The sequence below is a fragment of the Eurypyga helias genome, unplaced genomic scaffold (assembly GCF_000690775.1).
Source record: "Eurypyga helias isolate BGI_N326 unplaced genomic scaffold, ASM69077v1 scaffold8376, whole genome shotgun sequence".
NCBI classification, from domain to species: domain Eukaryota; kingdom Metazoa; phylum Chordata; class Aves; order Eurypygiformes; family Eurypygidae; genus Eurypyga; species Eurypyga helias.
In genome coordinates, this window is record NW_010258549.1 from 18,893 (window position 1) to 34,394 (window position 15,502).

Sequence of the window (15,502 nt, forward strand, 5' to 3'; positions counted from 1 at the left end):
CTTTCCCTTCTTTATTAGCTGCTAGGACACAGTTGAAATTACAAAAACAAAAAAAGAAGGGGGTGGGAGAGGATATCAAAGTAGGTTGGTAGAGTACAAAAGAAGAGAAAAATAAAACCCAACTGAAAAGATGGCTGAAAAAACAGAGCATGGCAGTCAGATAAAAAGACTTGTATTATAGAATCTGCCTCACTGGGAATAGATCATGTAGTAGTGATACTACTGCAAACACTAAAGATAGGGGGCTGAAAAGCAGGGGAAAGCAAGCCAACATGATTTCTTCACTGTAAGAAGGACTCTCCAGAAGTAAAAGAAATGCATGACTCTATATGGATAAAAATACTGTTTCATGTATTTCAGTGTGTCAAGATATGCTAGTGAAAACCCCAATCCCACAAATGCATGTCTAAAGTCTGTTGATTTCCTGCCTTCAGAATTAAATAGCTATGAAAGTGTTACCGGTATCATAACTTTCATTATGTTTCACACTTGGTACCATTTATTTTCCACTCTCTGCTCAAAACACAAATCATTAATGTCTTTGAACTCATTTCTCTTCACCTGAGCATTGCTTGTCTTGGAACTTAATTCAGCACATTTAGACCCAAAACCCAGTGTCTGAATATCCATTAGGCCAAACTGATGAACTGATTTTGCATGAGACTCCTGCCAGTCAAGATGACTACACAGTGCAAAATTCAGCCTTGATCAGAGAGGTTTAGCTCCAACTCCCTTAGTGATATTTCAAACTCAGCGCAGAATCCACTTTCAAAATTACATTAATAGTCTGGTGTCTAAGAAATGTCTGTACTCCCACTGCAGTAATACCTAAGCATCTTAAAATATTTCTTGTCTTGACATCATAATGGTGTTTTTACTTAATTGGAATCTGAAGCACAAAGAGCTAAGTGATTTGCCCTGAGTCTCACAAAATGGCCTTGGTAGAAAAGAAAATTAAATCCAGATTTCCTGAGCAGAACAAAGTAAATGTTTGGGTTCTGGTTTGCTGCTTGACCAATTACGAATTAAAGAAAAAAATTAGTTAACCAAACCACATTACTTTCCCACATTTTAAAAATAAATACCTAAATAAAAAGTAAAGTTATTTTGGGTTTTCCAAACCACTTAATTAAATTTTCTGGGTTTTCTTTTCTTTAAATATCCTCCTTCTTACCATCCTCTTTGTTATTAGATAATTTTGTCAGTTTTCAGATCCAGAAACCCTCAGGAAGTGTATCTTTGAAAATAGGAATATTTTTTTTTCCATCTTTTATATTTGTTTTGGCCTGAAATCCCCAGTCCTTCATTGACTGCTCTTCTGGAGACAAATAATTTGAGCTGAAAAAAGTGTTCACCTCAGAAAGCTGTCCATCTCAACACCTTGGTTCCACAGCGCCAATCTAACATTGTAGGAGCAAATTCTGCCAGACTGTGCCTGAAGCAAGTACTCAGTCTATCCCTGGAACTTCTTCACACAGCTCTCCTATTTGGAAAATATCAAAGCAGCTCCTGGTTCACTCAAGTGAATATTTTGTCATCCTTCTGCAGAGCTTTGACAAGAGGAAATAGCTGACTTAGATGACAACAGGAAAAGTCCCACATCCTTGACTGTAATAAGAATAGTAAAGCCGAAACTGTAGTAGTTTGCCAGCTCTTGGGACAGTCATGACCTCCAGGGAAATGCTGTCCTGATGCCATGATTGTTAGACACAACTTCCATGGCTTTTTTCCCCAAACTCCTGCATTTTTCTTGCCCTCTAAAAACTAATTAGATCCTTCAAGAAATGCACAATGTGACACTGTTGAAATAGAAGCCAGGAGGCTAGAGGAGGAGCTGGAGATAAAAAACTAACTTTTCTTTTAGACATAGAACAAGACAAGCTCACAAAGAGGCAGTGTTTCCGAGCCAAGGAGTCTTTTCTTAGCCTCCTTGTTTGGTTTGAAGAGCTCAGTTCTAAGACAGCAAGTACAGTTATTGTATCTCCCAGAATTACTTAACCCTGTATGGCCCCGACATTTAAAAGGAAAGCATAAACCACAAATACATTTCTCTGTAGCTTCATTTTTTCAGTGGCAAAACAAGAATAATAACTAATGCAATGAATTGACACTAAGCCTATTCATTTATTGTGCTTAAAGTAGCTATATCAGAATAATAATATCTTTAAGCTAGCCATCTGTCTTAGTGATCTTGTATTAAAACCAAAAACATATAAAAAATCATTCCTGTCCCCTTTTTGGTATTCTTTGTTCTTTACAGTTTGCTCTGTTTGGGCAATGGAGCCAGACAGGACAGTTTCATTTCCTGCTGGTTTTAAACCACTTAATATTTTGATATAGAAACAAACAGTTGTTGTGGCATAGGTTCACAACAGTATAGGCAGACTTTGAAATTATTTTAATGAAACCTTCAGTTTACAGAACTGATGTGATTTATTTATAAATCATGAAAATATTTTACCTTTTAAACACTTCAAAAAAAGTTTGGCAGCCAACCTATGTTTTGGACCGAGTACATGGAGCAGAACTTGGGAAAATCAGCAGAGCAGAGGCATTTGTAACCTATGCAGGTGTAAATCCAGAGTGATTTTACCAACAGTAGTGGCATTCATTTGGATTTACAGCTGCGTAAAATAATAGTGTCTGTTATTTTCTTATTCTTGTGTGGGAAGTAGCTGAGACATCTTAACTTTCTTTAAGAAAGTTGGCCCAGTTTGAATATTTTATTCTATTCATACAAAGACAGTGTTTCATTATGAAAAAGAACCGTGAGAGGAACAGCAACTTGGGACAAATGATTCAAAATCCAGTGAAATCAGTATCATCAGTGTTATGACTATGGAGACCCTGGTTAGATCCCATTGTGTGGTGTAACTCACAAGCATAGAACAGCAAGGTCTGCACAACCATACTGTGTTAATCTTTCCCAGGCTGAGCCCACGATCAGATGCATTAGAGCAACAGCTACTTACCAAGTCACCTCCACCACTGTAGTCATCATAACTAACTGCGACAAACTGTCCTCCCACCCCAGCTGTAAGTTAAGGTTTCTTGCATTACCAGTTAAGACAATTTCATTTCACCTTAGTTGCAAGCTAGGAGCACCTGCACAGTCAGTTACCACAGCTCAGCTGACACATGGTGACAATTGTGCAACCTGACTGTGTACCCAAGCCTCAGCTATTCAAAGCAGGATACACTACCTCAGACTTTGGGAGATACTAAGGGTAAAAACCCCAGACTTAGAGAATGTTGAACTGTAATAGCACAAACATAGAAGCTTTCTTGGACAGGAGTCTGTTTACAATATATACTCTTCCCTCATACCTACTCATGCTTTTTCAGCATGGATGTACTGGAGAATGCCCAAGTTCAGAGACTGGGGCACAGTTTCTCCAATTTATGTGCACTGAGCAGACCACCCTCTTTTTAAGCTGGCTTTTTCAAATACGAGTTTGTGAGCTGTCTGAAGACATGCTGCAGGTCCTCCCGGCCTGTTGGCCCCTCGGCCTGTCTTAGCCCAGAAACCGTACTGAAGATTTTGCTTTGCCATATGCTTCCCGTGTGACCTTATGCAAGTCACCTAACCCATCTGTGCCACTGGTGTTTGGGGACAGAAGGATACAAGCTCATCCTGGGTGCAGCAGTGGGGTCATATATATTTTTAAGGAATAGGTGCTATGAAAAGAGTCTTGTTTAAACCTGACCCTTAGCATTTTCTGTGCCAGGACTGATCAGACTCTTGAATTTCTCAGCCAGGTTGTATGGTTGAAAAAGACCCAGGGCATTTCCAAACTGTAGAAGGTCTTTCAGTATACGGCTAGGTCAAAATCAAAGTTTTTGAGCAGGGACTCTCTCAAGTGGAAGGTGACGTGTTTGCAGGAACTCACTTGAACAAAATACCTTTCCCTTCATTGCACTGATATTTCCTCACATGCGGGTCTCTGCTTTGCAGCTCAGGGGAGACAGTTACCAGTGTGACAAGCATGTCCCCTCTACAGCCCAAGAAGGTAAAGAAAAAGAAGGAGAAAGAGAAAGTGGAGCAGCCACCAGCCATCCCAGCAAAAGGTATGAAAACAGAGGTGCAGGGGTATGTCAAATCCTGAGCACAGCCGTGGAGGGACAGCAGAGTGCGTGATGCCAGGGCTCCTGCACTTTGCCACTGACTGTGCTTGTGGGGTGACCTGCGCTCGCTTCCATCAGTGGGGGAAGAAATGATATTTGCCTGCTGCTGGGACCAGGGCTCTCAACTCCCTTGCAGCTGTAACTATTGAAAAACTAGTCATAGAGTCCAGGCAAGGGGTCTTAGGTCCCAGTAATCAGAGGAGAGAGTGCAACCTCTGTAGCAATATTCACCTGGCTCAAAGAGAAAATTAGGTAAGATAAAATTTCATGTTGGGGATAGACTGAGGGAAGCCAGCACATTTCACTCTCAAAATTGCAGGTGCACTTGAGAAATCAAGCAAGATGAACAGATAAAAATCAACCTCTTAGGGAACCTCACTTTCAAAGAGGATTTGCTATTGACCCTGAAGGGGCCAACCTCTCATACATACTTTCTGAGCACTACTGCCAATGCTGAGCCACTGGGAGAGAGGAGGGAAAGGATGTGAAGGTTTACTGTGGGTTAGATCACAAGTGGTCTGTTCTCAAGAGATATATATGCTCTGGCTTCTGCACACAAACAGCATGTTTTGCATATCATGTTCTTTAATCTTAGGATTTTTTTCTAGTTCACATGCCCTGTGCTTCATTGTAAAATATCTTACCTGAAATAGAGTTAAACGCTGGTATAAGTATTTGCTCCTAATCTGACATTTATAAATTGCTAATGCATATACTGAAAATGACAGTGAATGATGATATCATGAAATGATCCCTTAATATTTATTTTCATAGCTCCAATAGCCAATAATTTTCCTAAGCCCAAGCTCTTGAAACCTCAAAGAAAATTGATCCTGGTAAGTAAATTTCTATGACACTACTTCCTTCATATTCTTCACTTTCCATACAATTGCTGTAATGTTGCTAGAACTCTAGGTTCAGAAACTATAAATTGGCTTAAAAATTGTACAAGTCTTTTTTTTTTTTTTTAAAGTAATACTTTTTCAAGTGATGAATTGTCTCGGCTCATTTTATTTTGAGCATTAAATTACACTGGATTATGTTTTCCAGCTTTCTAGCAGTCACTGTGCCTAAAAATTTAGCCTGTTCTTAAATGAAACCTGCTATTGATTCTCACATGCTTCTGGTAGCTGCTGCTTTGGACAAAACACTGGTTACTGACAGAATCACAATCATAGTGGTCACACCACTCTTGAGACTTTCCAAGTCAGAAATGAGGGGTCTGATTCTGCCCTACAGGGGTGTAAATCAGGATTAACTGAAGTTGCAGGAATAAGATGTTTGTATATAGCTCATATTAAGGAAAAAACAACCCAAGTAATATGACGGTTTCTGTTGGACAGGAGTTTCTGTTTGAAAAAAACCCTTCAGGATATATGCCAGATAAACCAGATAGATGGAGAGATGTTTCTCTGGTTTAATAACAAAGCAGTATCAGGACAAGACATCCAGGGGTAATGGAGATAGAATTTTATACCAGCTATCTTCAGCTGCATATAAAAAGAGGGTGGTCTGCTAGGCTCCTTGTATAGTCAATAGAGAGAGAGATCAGCTAGCCTATGAGCCTGATACTCGTACTAATTCAGACTAGATGCTATGAATTGTCTTTTGGGGATTCTTTCTCCTTTCTGTGGCAATAGAGAGAGCCCAGAGTGACTAACCCCCTAACTTAGCTGAAGGTGGGTGCCTAAAGTTAGGTCACGTGAATAACCCCAACAACTCTGTGATGGCTTCGCGTTCAGATGAAAGTTAGAATTGGGAACCTTCCCACCAATTGTCAGTAATTACTTCTGCCCTTTTAAGCACAGTCAGGCTACAACCCAGAATACCTGGGCATAATGCTAGGTAACTTCAGAACATCTCAGCTAAAATTTTAGGTGATACTGTTGCTTGGGTATGGAGCTCAACCTCTCCTCTGCTGGTCCTGCAGATGCCTTGGCCAGGCTCTGCTCATATACGTCAGGTTTCAGTAGAAGATGAGGTAGAGATTTAAAAGTCGGAAAAAAAGCTTAGATCCATGTAGGTAATTGTGTTGGGCGAAAGCTATGCTAAAAGGACAAAGGCACAGGTGAGAGCACTCAGCACTGGGGATGACAGCCACACTTTGCTGTGCACACACTGCATTAATCACTGCGCCCAGGCATGTGGCTCTGTCCAAGTCAGTCAGTCTTCAGCCCTCCTAGGAAAAGCTCTCTCATCAGTTAAAGCACTCAGACTCTTCCTGCAGGTCGATAAAGCACATCAACACATGCTGAACTTGAGGAAAATATGTTTCCAGATGCTTTTTCTTTCTGGAATAAATCCAAGGATATGGGCCACAAATAACTCTTCGCTATTCCCTTTCTGCTACACAACCCGAGTCAAGGTTCAAACTCTTTGGAGGTGAGCAGGGAAAAAGCCTTCTGAAATAGTGAAATCAGATTTGTTTTCCCTAACGTCAGTGATGACCTGCACACTGTGTGCAGCCAGCAGACTCAGTTTTGATGCCTTGCTGTTGGACTCAAACCTGGTTCTGCTCTTTTCCCTTTTATATTTCACCTCAGAGCGCACCTGGAGAGACACTGGTGCGCCTGTAGAAAACACAGCCTGCAGTTTTCAGCCTGCAGAAAACACACGGTCTATGGATACGAGTTAATTTTAAGTCATAAAGTAGCGCAACAAATATCATCCAAAATATTTGCAAGACCAAAACACATTCAGAAGCTGAGCAGGACATTCCCCAAACCCTATGTTTTAGTATTGTCAGAAAGAAAGAAAGAAAAAAAAAATCTTTTATTTTATGCTTTTAAATGATTTTTCAGTGAAGAACTTGAAGTAAATGAAATTTCAACAAAGATACAAAACAGTAATAATTACAGTGAAAAAGGCATATCAAATTAATCTAAATGAAATATTTTATTGATTTTCAGCATACTTACCTCCCTATTTTTTTAATTCTCAAAAATTTCTCACGTATTAAATTTTCAGTCTGCTTTGGGGCAAAAAAATACTGTCATCATCCTGCCAAATCTCTGCAGAATAGAAGAATTCTTTCTTCCCAACTGTAATTATTGCACAGCTGGTGTCTGCACTAGGTCTTTTTTCATTGATGGCACAGAGTTACTACGTAATTGTCACTGCAAAGACAGACTCAAATTGCTGAGTTTCTGGACTTCTTCTGCAGCTTCCCTGTGCAACCCAAGGAAGGAACCACACTGAGGCACCAGGAGAATATTCTAGAAAACCTAAGCAAACAAGCTAGAGTATAAGGGAACATTACAAAATAATTCCAGTTTTGGGAAATTTTTTGTAATAACCTAAATACCAGCAAAATTATTTCCAGAGGACATGTGCTTCTGGTTTCTTGAAAGATGTTTATAATAAGCTAGAGAATTTCTTTTGTTGTTAACGTGCTAGAGTGGGTTGCATTATAATTTTACAAGAATACAATAACCTTGATAAAATATGGACATAATCTCAATGATAATTAAAAAAAAAAAAGAAGAGAGAAAGCCTAATATCATGCTCAATTGCACAGCCTTGAGTAAAGCCTTTTTAAAACTCTGCTTAAGTCATATTGCTTTTGCTTTAGCCAGAATAACAATTCTATGCTCCCATTGTTGCAAAAATATTCCCCATCAGTGTCATTCTCTATTAGCATCAATGAGAAATGTGTACAGATCAAAGGAAATAGAGATGCTGAAATGCAAACAGGGATGGTTTTTATAGCATGCAAGAAGCACAGAGAGTCATTAGGAAGAAGAAAATTCTAGGGGCCCACAAATTCTGCTCTCTAAGGGCTGTTCTGCTATAGCCTTAAGTACTTAGCCCTTTGAGTTGCTAGAGATAAATCTTACACTTCCTCAACCAAATTTTCTGGTAAGCCTTTCATTGTGTCCTAGAGATTAGTTGTCATAGCCCAAGAGTGTCAGTTACAGAACATCCTCTAAATGGAAAGCTTTCAGTGTCTTTTCATGAAAGTGTGTACCATCAAGCTTAGGAGCTCCTGTGTGATGCACTGGGACCAATGGAAAGGACGTGAGACTTCAGGTTAGACCAAATCTTGCAATCTTCGCTTATGCAAAATTACTGTTGACTTCATCATCTTAACACTAAATTTTAAGGGGAGGAATACCTGAACAGATAAGACATGCTATAGGGAATATTCCTATATTAAAAAATAGGACTGACAAAGGTTAATCCTTTTCTCTCTGAAGCTACAATGAGCTTTCTCACTATTAACTTTGCAAAATCTTGCCTGATCCCACTGCTAGCATGTGCTGCTGTCCCTGTCCTAATGGCTCAGACAAGGGAGTTGCAGCCTGTCCACCATATGTACTGAATACATACAGAAGCAACAATCTGTCTCTGCAGCCAAAGCCCATCCAGTTGGCCGGGAGAGTCCTGTCTCAACATTTTCTGAGTGAGTGTGCTCGGGCGGTGACACAGGATGCTCCTGAGCTGTGCCATCTGGACAATATCTGCATTCTTCCTGTGGAGCTTATACAGAGTGTGAATACAAAACAGGATATATCTCAAATGTGAAAGGGAAAAGGCCAAAGACCTGAGTCTGGCATTTGCAAGAGAAAGGGAGAGAAAATGATAGTTCCAGCATGTGCTTGCTAAGAAAGAGCTACTTCAGGGCACTGGGGCAGGGCTGCTTGCCTTGTGCTGTGAAGTAACCTGCAGAGAAGTGCAATTCCTCAAGACTGAATAAAACAAACTTCACCACCACCTATTGACTCTGTACCTTTTCTATTTGCATTTCCTACAACATTCCCCTGGCACCACAGTGTGTACTCAACAGCATAATGTGGCCAGTCCAGAGGTGGCAATTTGCTATGTACTGGCAATCAGGTCAGCAAACCTATGCGTAACTGGAAAGGTTTTATCCTTGCTGACCTAATCCATTCACCCATGAGCACAGGGAATGCCAGTGAGGTTGGGGTTTCATTTTCAAGTGCTGCAGCAGGAAATCTGAGTTACTAAAAATATTATGAAGATCTGATTGGAGCTTGGGACATATGCTTATTAAATCCTGAAAACTCAGGGGTAAGAATTCAATTTGTGCTATAAACATAGCTTTTTTGCCCTGGTCCTGTGTTAAAGTCATTCTGCAACATATCCCAAACAAAAACACCATTGCATGCAATCATATAGACACTGAATTCCAAGGCAAACGTTTGCAGCAACAGTCACTAAAATATTTACGATTGAAGTGAACTGGGAAGCAAGCCCTTTTCTGCTTATTTTTCATAGTAAAATAAAATCTTTTTTTTTCTTTTTTTTAAATTAGAATTCACATCCGTTTTGTCATCTTCATGATTGCTGGTGTGGTCATGGAACAGGGAGATTGCAGCAATCCATAAATGCGAGTTGGCATCAATTGTTTTTCTAGACAAGTTAAATTTATGAGATTATTATTTGCTTGTTTTCTTCATACCTAATTATAAATTTGGATAAAAATGGTCTTAGTTAAAACTTGAAGAACTTTCAGTCTGACAGTGCTCACAGTAAACACCCTTGAGGCTGCCAAGAGACAAATCAGCAAAGCCTATGGAGACCAAAGTTGACATTCCTGGTAATTATGACATAGAAATTGAGTAATTTTCATTAAAACGCCAACCCTTCTAGGTAATTTCGAACACATTTACATACTGGGCAAACCCAATAAAAACAAAACTACATATACATATACTTTAGTTTCTTTTAAATAGTCACATGATAGACTTTGCAGATTGTTGATAAAAATGTTCCTATAAGTGAAGTCTTTCAAATAGTTGTCCATAGGAAGCTCTGTGACTGGAATAAACTAAAATTGAACTGGAAGAAATCTGGAAAAATAATCATTTTGCATTTGCCAGAAGTTATGCTGGAAAATTATGACTATTCTTAATCCATATTTCTGCAAAGTGTGTGATCCCAAGATGAGAAAGCAGACATACAAGGTACCTAGAAATATCACTTTGGAACAGAATTCTATTTGAAGAAATCATTTCAATATTATTTTAGTACAATGATGTAATTTCTCAGTAAAGGATGTTGTAGCCATAGAAATCCCAATGACCTCCTAAGTGAAGAGCAAGGATGGAAAAAGAGAGGCAAATGACTATTTATTGTCTCTTCCTCTTCTGCCCTAGTATCGGTCCCAGCTATAACATCAGTTATTAAAGTCACGCTATTGTTCCAAAAAGGGGGTGGTGGCAGGATTCCAGGTTTACACTGCCAAAACACTATCCAATCCAAATGAGAGATGAAATTCTAGAATTAGTTTTCTTTTCCTGCCCATTCAAAAAAAAAAAAAAAAAGCTGGTTTTGGACAAACAAACCAGCAAAATTAAATTAAACATGTGGTTGATAAATGAAGTACAGAAGAGGGTATGGAATAAAATCTGGCTACCATTGGTACTTTTAAGTAGTGTTGGCTTCCATGCACTGTTATTACACATCCTTTGCTGAAAACTGTATACCCTTCACAATTTTGAACCTCCTGTGTGTTTCCTCATATTTTCAATCAAATTATTACATACTAGAAATATGCATAAGGGAAATTATTCTACACATTTTATGGTGTGCTGTTGCTTGTAGCAGTAATTGAAGTACCTTTTCCACTTATGAAAGTACTAATTTTATTTGGTTTTATTGCTTTTCTAGATGCAATTATTTATTTAGTGTGTTTTGGTTTTATTAAATTATGTTTACTATAGGAACATCATAAAAATGTATGAAAGCAACACATCAGCCACTACTGCCCAATGACCTGTTTTGGGGAATCTAGTGTTATTTTTCATATCCAAACATAATAGAATAAAGTAAGAATAAAGAGATAATCTACACTGGAAAACAATGCAATTTTGAGATAATATAATAAAACACCTGGACAATATGATTTCATAAATCTTAGTTCTAAAATTTACATGAGCTGGGCGTTGGGTTGGCTATTTTAGGACATGCGGCATTTTCTAAATGGAAACATAACACGAAATACAATTAAACAGCAAAGGGGAAAGCATATACAGATTTAGCTTGCCCTGAGCAACTGCTTCCTACAGAACAACGAAAATATTTCTACTTCAAAAGATGCACTGGGTCAGTCTTAGGACATGTAGAGTTTTACTCAGGCAGTGACCAAAAGCTTGTTTGTAAAGTTTTATCAGATTCATTTTCAGGAGGCTTTGCACATGGGTTGTATCATTCTGCATCTAGGGTCTGAGGTGACACCCACTAAAGTTGGTAGGTGTTATTGTGATCTCCAGCCTCAACTTAGCTCCTGTATTTAACCTCCCTACTACCTACTGAATAGATGGGCACATACAGTTTTGAAATCTCAAAAGGGATCTTTAACATATCAAAAAAGGCAAAACCAACATAAATGCCTAGAAACTGCAGCTAATACTCTCACAGGCTAGAAAGAAGAGAGGTATATAAGAATTTATTAAGTATCAGAGCAGTTGATCAAGAGTGTTTTCTAACTCTTTAAGCCAAAGTCAGGATAGGACAGATGTCTTTCTAAGCATTGTGGTTCAGTTCAGTCCCAATACATGAACAAAGAAAAGAAATATGTGATTTTAGTTCTGCTACACACAAGATCAGGCTGGGATCCACTGGAGGTCCTTTTACATCATTACAGCTGGGAGTTCAACAAAAGCAGGACATCTGTGTAGTCAATAGTGGAGCATTGGATAGTGAATGAGGAACAGAAGCTGAGATCAAATAGGACTAACCATGCAAGAAAGGGAGTTAGGGAGGACCATACGAGTAACCAAATGCAAAGATCGCAGTCCTGCAATTAGCCCTGCAAATGGCCTTTACTCACATGTACAGATCAACTGACTTAAACGATGTTACTTGCGACAGCAGCTGCACCAAATATGTCAGGATCAGATCTGTAGAGAAGAAATAAGATCAGATTAATGCTGGAAAAGTGTAAACCAATCCACCCAAAGGGAAACAATCTGAAATCCAGAGTGCAAGCAACTGTCAAGAAAAATGAGAGGATTCCAGAGCAGTGCAAAAGACAGGAAGCAGGGGAGCAAAGGGACTGATTTCAGAGGACGTTAGATGTTTATTGTTTTAGCCAGAAGACAACATAATAATTATTCAAGCACATTTCAAGGAAACAGGAGTGATTTATGTTAAATCAGAAAGAAATAAATAGCAGTAAATAAAACAGAAAGGAAATTCTTGGCATTTTAAAATATTGTCAGTTTCTTCATTGTAACATTTAAGTACTGCATGGATTTTTGTTTAAACTGACCTTTTTAAGTTTTCACTTGAGGACACCCATTATATTCAGGTAGAACACAGTACCCAAGGAGAAAAAGAACAAATTCTCCAGTTCTTCACTTACACAGGGTCTTAGCATTTCATCCTTCTTCAGGGAGCAGAGACTTTAATCTTCTACAGATTAATTGAAATCCATTTCAAGTACTAGGGCTCCATGTACAATTCAACAGAAACTTCTCTGTTCATTGCTATATTTTCTGAGGTGAATTTGATATGAACAACCCACTCACGACTGATGAGCCAACATACACAAAGGAACACACAACAAGACTTTCCTCCTCTTAAGCCACCACACTGAGTCGGGATGAAGTCCCCAGTAGCAGTAGGCAGCTCTTCTGTCATCCCCATGAAACTTGCTCAGTAAATTTTCTTGATAACATGTCTCTTAGCTAAGTTTTATAATTTTAAGTCTAAAATTCAACCAGTCTAATATATCAGACAGCTTTGGTAGTACAGCCTTTGTTCTCAACTCAGAAATATATAGCAAAGCAAAAGAGGTGAAGTCCTATTGGAATGACAGTAACTCAAGTCTATCCGTTTTTGCTGCCTTCTGCATATTTTTAACATGTTTTTTGGTTCTGTTAAGAAACATAATGAAAGGTACTTCAACTGGCTGTGATTAGAGATGTAACCTGCTCCAAGTTTTACAGCTGGGAAGCAAATCTGTCATATATATTTCAAATTATGAAATATTCAATAACTAAAATTAAATTGAGAAATTTCAGATCAAAGAGGCTGAACATTTTACTAACACATATATTTCAAATTTGCGATATTTGAATCATCAAATTAAAGTGTTCAGTGTTGGAGAAACAAGAAGAAATTGGAAATGAACCTGAAAATCCTACTGTTTCCTGTTCCTTATTTTTTGTATTATTTTTATTTCATCTTCTATGAAATAACTCTAGTGCAGACTAATCTGATTAACAGCATAGTAGAATTAGCATATGTGAGAGAAGAAATATAGACCATACTATAGAATATTTAAGGCATCTTTTACATTCCATGGTAATGACATGATAACTGTAATTTGTTGGTTCTGTTTCCTAGCCGAAAATCACAGAGGAGAATTTAACATACGCTGAACTTGAACTTATGAAGCCGATTCAGGAAGCCAAAAACATTCCCAGTACGACAGTCTATGCGCAGATACTCTTTGAGGAGAACAAGCTGTAATAGTTCATGCCTGTATAAATGTCCTTTGTCTGTGTTCTATTTAATTCTTGCTCTGCTGTTTATTTATAAAAATCATACAAATGTCCTTATTTTTTTACTTCCATTCAAGCATATCTATTTTTCTATGAGACTTTTAAACAAAATATAGTTGAAAGTAATCATAGAAAAAGCAGCTGGTCTACAAATAACATCTCAGAGACACCCTTTGCAGTGTTTGGCCTGTTTTAAATGGACTAAAGTTCGTCAGGGCATTTTCAGTACTAAACATTATTCCTTCTTGGAGGCTAATGTAACAAGTCCAGCTGCAAACATCAACATCTTAGCAAGCCTCAAAAGTACTAGTGGCAGGATCCATGCACATCAGCCTGATTCTGAAGAGAAAGACCACTGACCAGGAAATTTGTCAATTTAATGCTGGTTTTGCATCAGAAAAATATTAACTCAGTAAAATTGAACCTTTCTTCTACAGAAAAGAAAAAGCCAAAATTACTTTTTCTGCTTTTATTCCCCTCCAGAAATAATTATAAAAAGGTTTGTTTTCTATATTTTCAAATTCCCTTTCTAAATGCCATTGTCTTTAAAAAACGTGTTACATTTAGTATAGTTAAGTGCTTGAAATAAAACATTTCAAAATAATCCAAAGGAAACATTCATAGTTAAATCCAAATGATTTGAGGAAGAATATTTATAGCTTGGGAACATTTTCCACAATTTGATCTTTTTTAAAATTCTTACTGGGAACGGAAGAACTTGATAGTGAATAAAAGACTTTGACAGAACCAGGACACTGCTTTGACCTTGATCTAGATTGGTACTCCCAATCTGCAAAAGTTTCCTGCTGTGGCCTATGTTACTGAGCTGCTGATCTAGAGGAAAAATCCCACAGACTCTCCTTCAGTATAGAGCAGACTCCACTAATGCCCTGCTCACATGCTTTGGAGTTGTGTCTTTGGACAGAGCAGGGCTCAGGAGGTAGGGAAATGAGCCTAATGACAGAGCAAAAAATACTGTTCCTCTTTCTTCACCTTGGTAACTAGGTGGGGAATCTTCTTTTTCTTTTTATATACATACATGGAAAATGGGCTATGTGGAAAATGTGGAAACCTGGGAATTTCAGTCTTGAAGGATAGCTGGACCGTTGTTTTTAAGCTCCTAAATTTCCATTGGCCAAATTCCACCAAACCTCAGGGAGAGGTGGGTACCCAACATCTTTCACCCCTTGGGAAGCTTTAGCCCTCAAGTAACTGCAGAGTTAATGGAGATGTAAAAGCACAGGCTCTTTAGCTCACCATCAGGCCATGGAGATCTGATACTTGGTATGTAGCAGGTCTGCTCCAGGTCCAGGAGGGAGCACCGTGACAGGCCACTCATTCAGCAAAATTTAGTGTGAATTTTGGAGTAGCACTTGCAGGCCTTGGGTTTTGAAATCCTAGCCAAGGTGATTTGAGTTGCTTCCTCCTTTACAGGTCAGGCTTTCTTAGTGATACAGCAGCTTCTCACCAGGGCTTAGAGTACAGCTGGGAACCATCACAGGAATACTCATGCCCTTATTCCTGTAACCACATGGGTGACAACACAGGGCTGGGGACATGTGACAAAGGAAGAGAGTAAGTACATCACTGTCTTTTGGATGGTTTCACCAGAATAAGTGAGTCTATACAAACCTTTTTTTAGCTTCTTTGAATGGGGATAGGGATTAGGCAGCATGCAGAATCGGTTACTGTATAGTCAGTGTAAATGTAAAATGCAGTCACCTGCTCCCATGTTAGATAAAAGTCTCTTGTATGAAATAAGAATTTAAGAAAAGCTTGTCAGGCTGGCCATTATGTACACACTAATTCCAAATTTAGTTCATCATCAAAATAGTTCTTTCCAAACTAAGCCCAGCTTTTAAAAATAGGTTTGCAAATAGTTATTTGCATTTATAATGTTTGCA

The 15,502-nt window shown here is 38.5% G+C and overlaps 1 protein-coding gene across 1 annotated transcript in view; it reads left to right on the plus strand.

The window, feature by feature from the left end:
* VSTM4 (V-set and transmembrane domain containing 4) overlaps nucleotides 1-13,651 on the plus strand; it is a 27,456-nt gene extending 13,805 nt beyond the window's left edge. The window contains exons 5-7 of the mRNA XM_010154382.1: nucleotides 3,956-4,068; nucleotides 4,900-4,961; nucleotides 13,441-13,651. Coding sequence (XP_010152684.1) covers nucleotides 3,956-4,068; nucleotides 4,900-4,961; nucleotides 13,441-13,566 — 301 coding nt within the window. The 3' untranslated portion in view covers nucleotides 13,567-13,651. The remainder of the gene's footprint in view (nucleotides 1-3,955; nucleotides 4,069-4,899; nucleotides 4,962-13,440) is intronic.
* The last annotated feature ends 1,851 nt before the right edge of the window (nucleotides 13,652-15,502 follow it).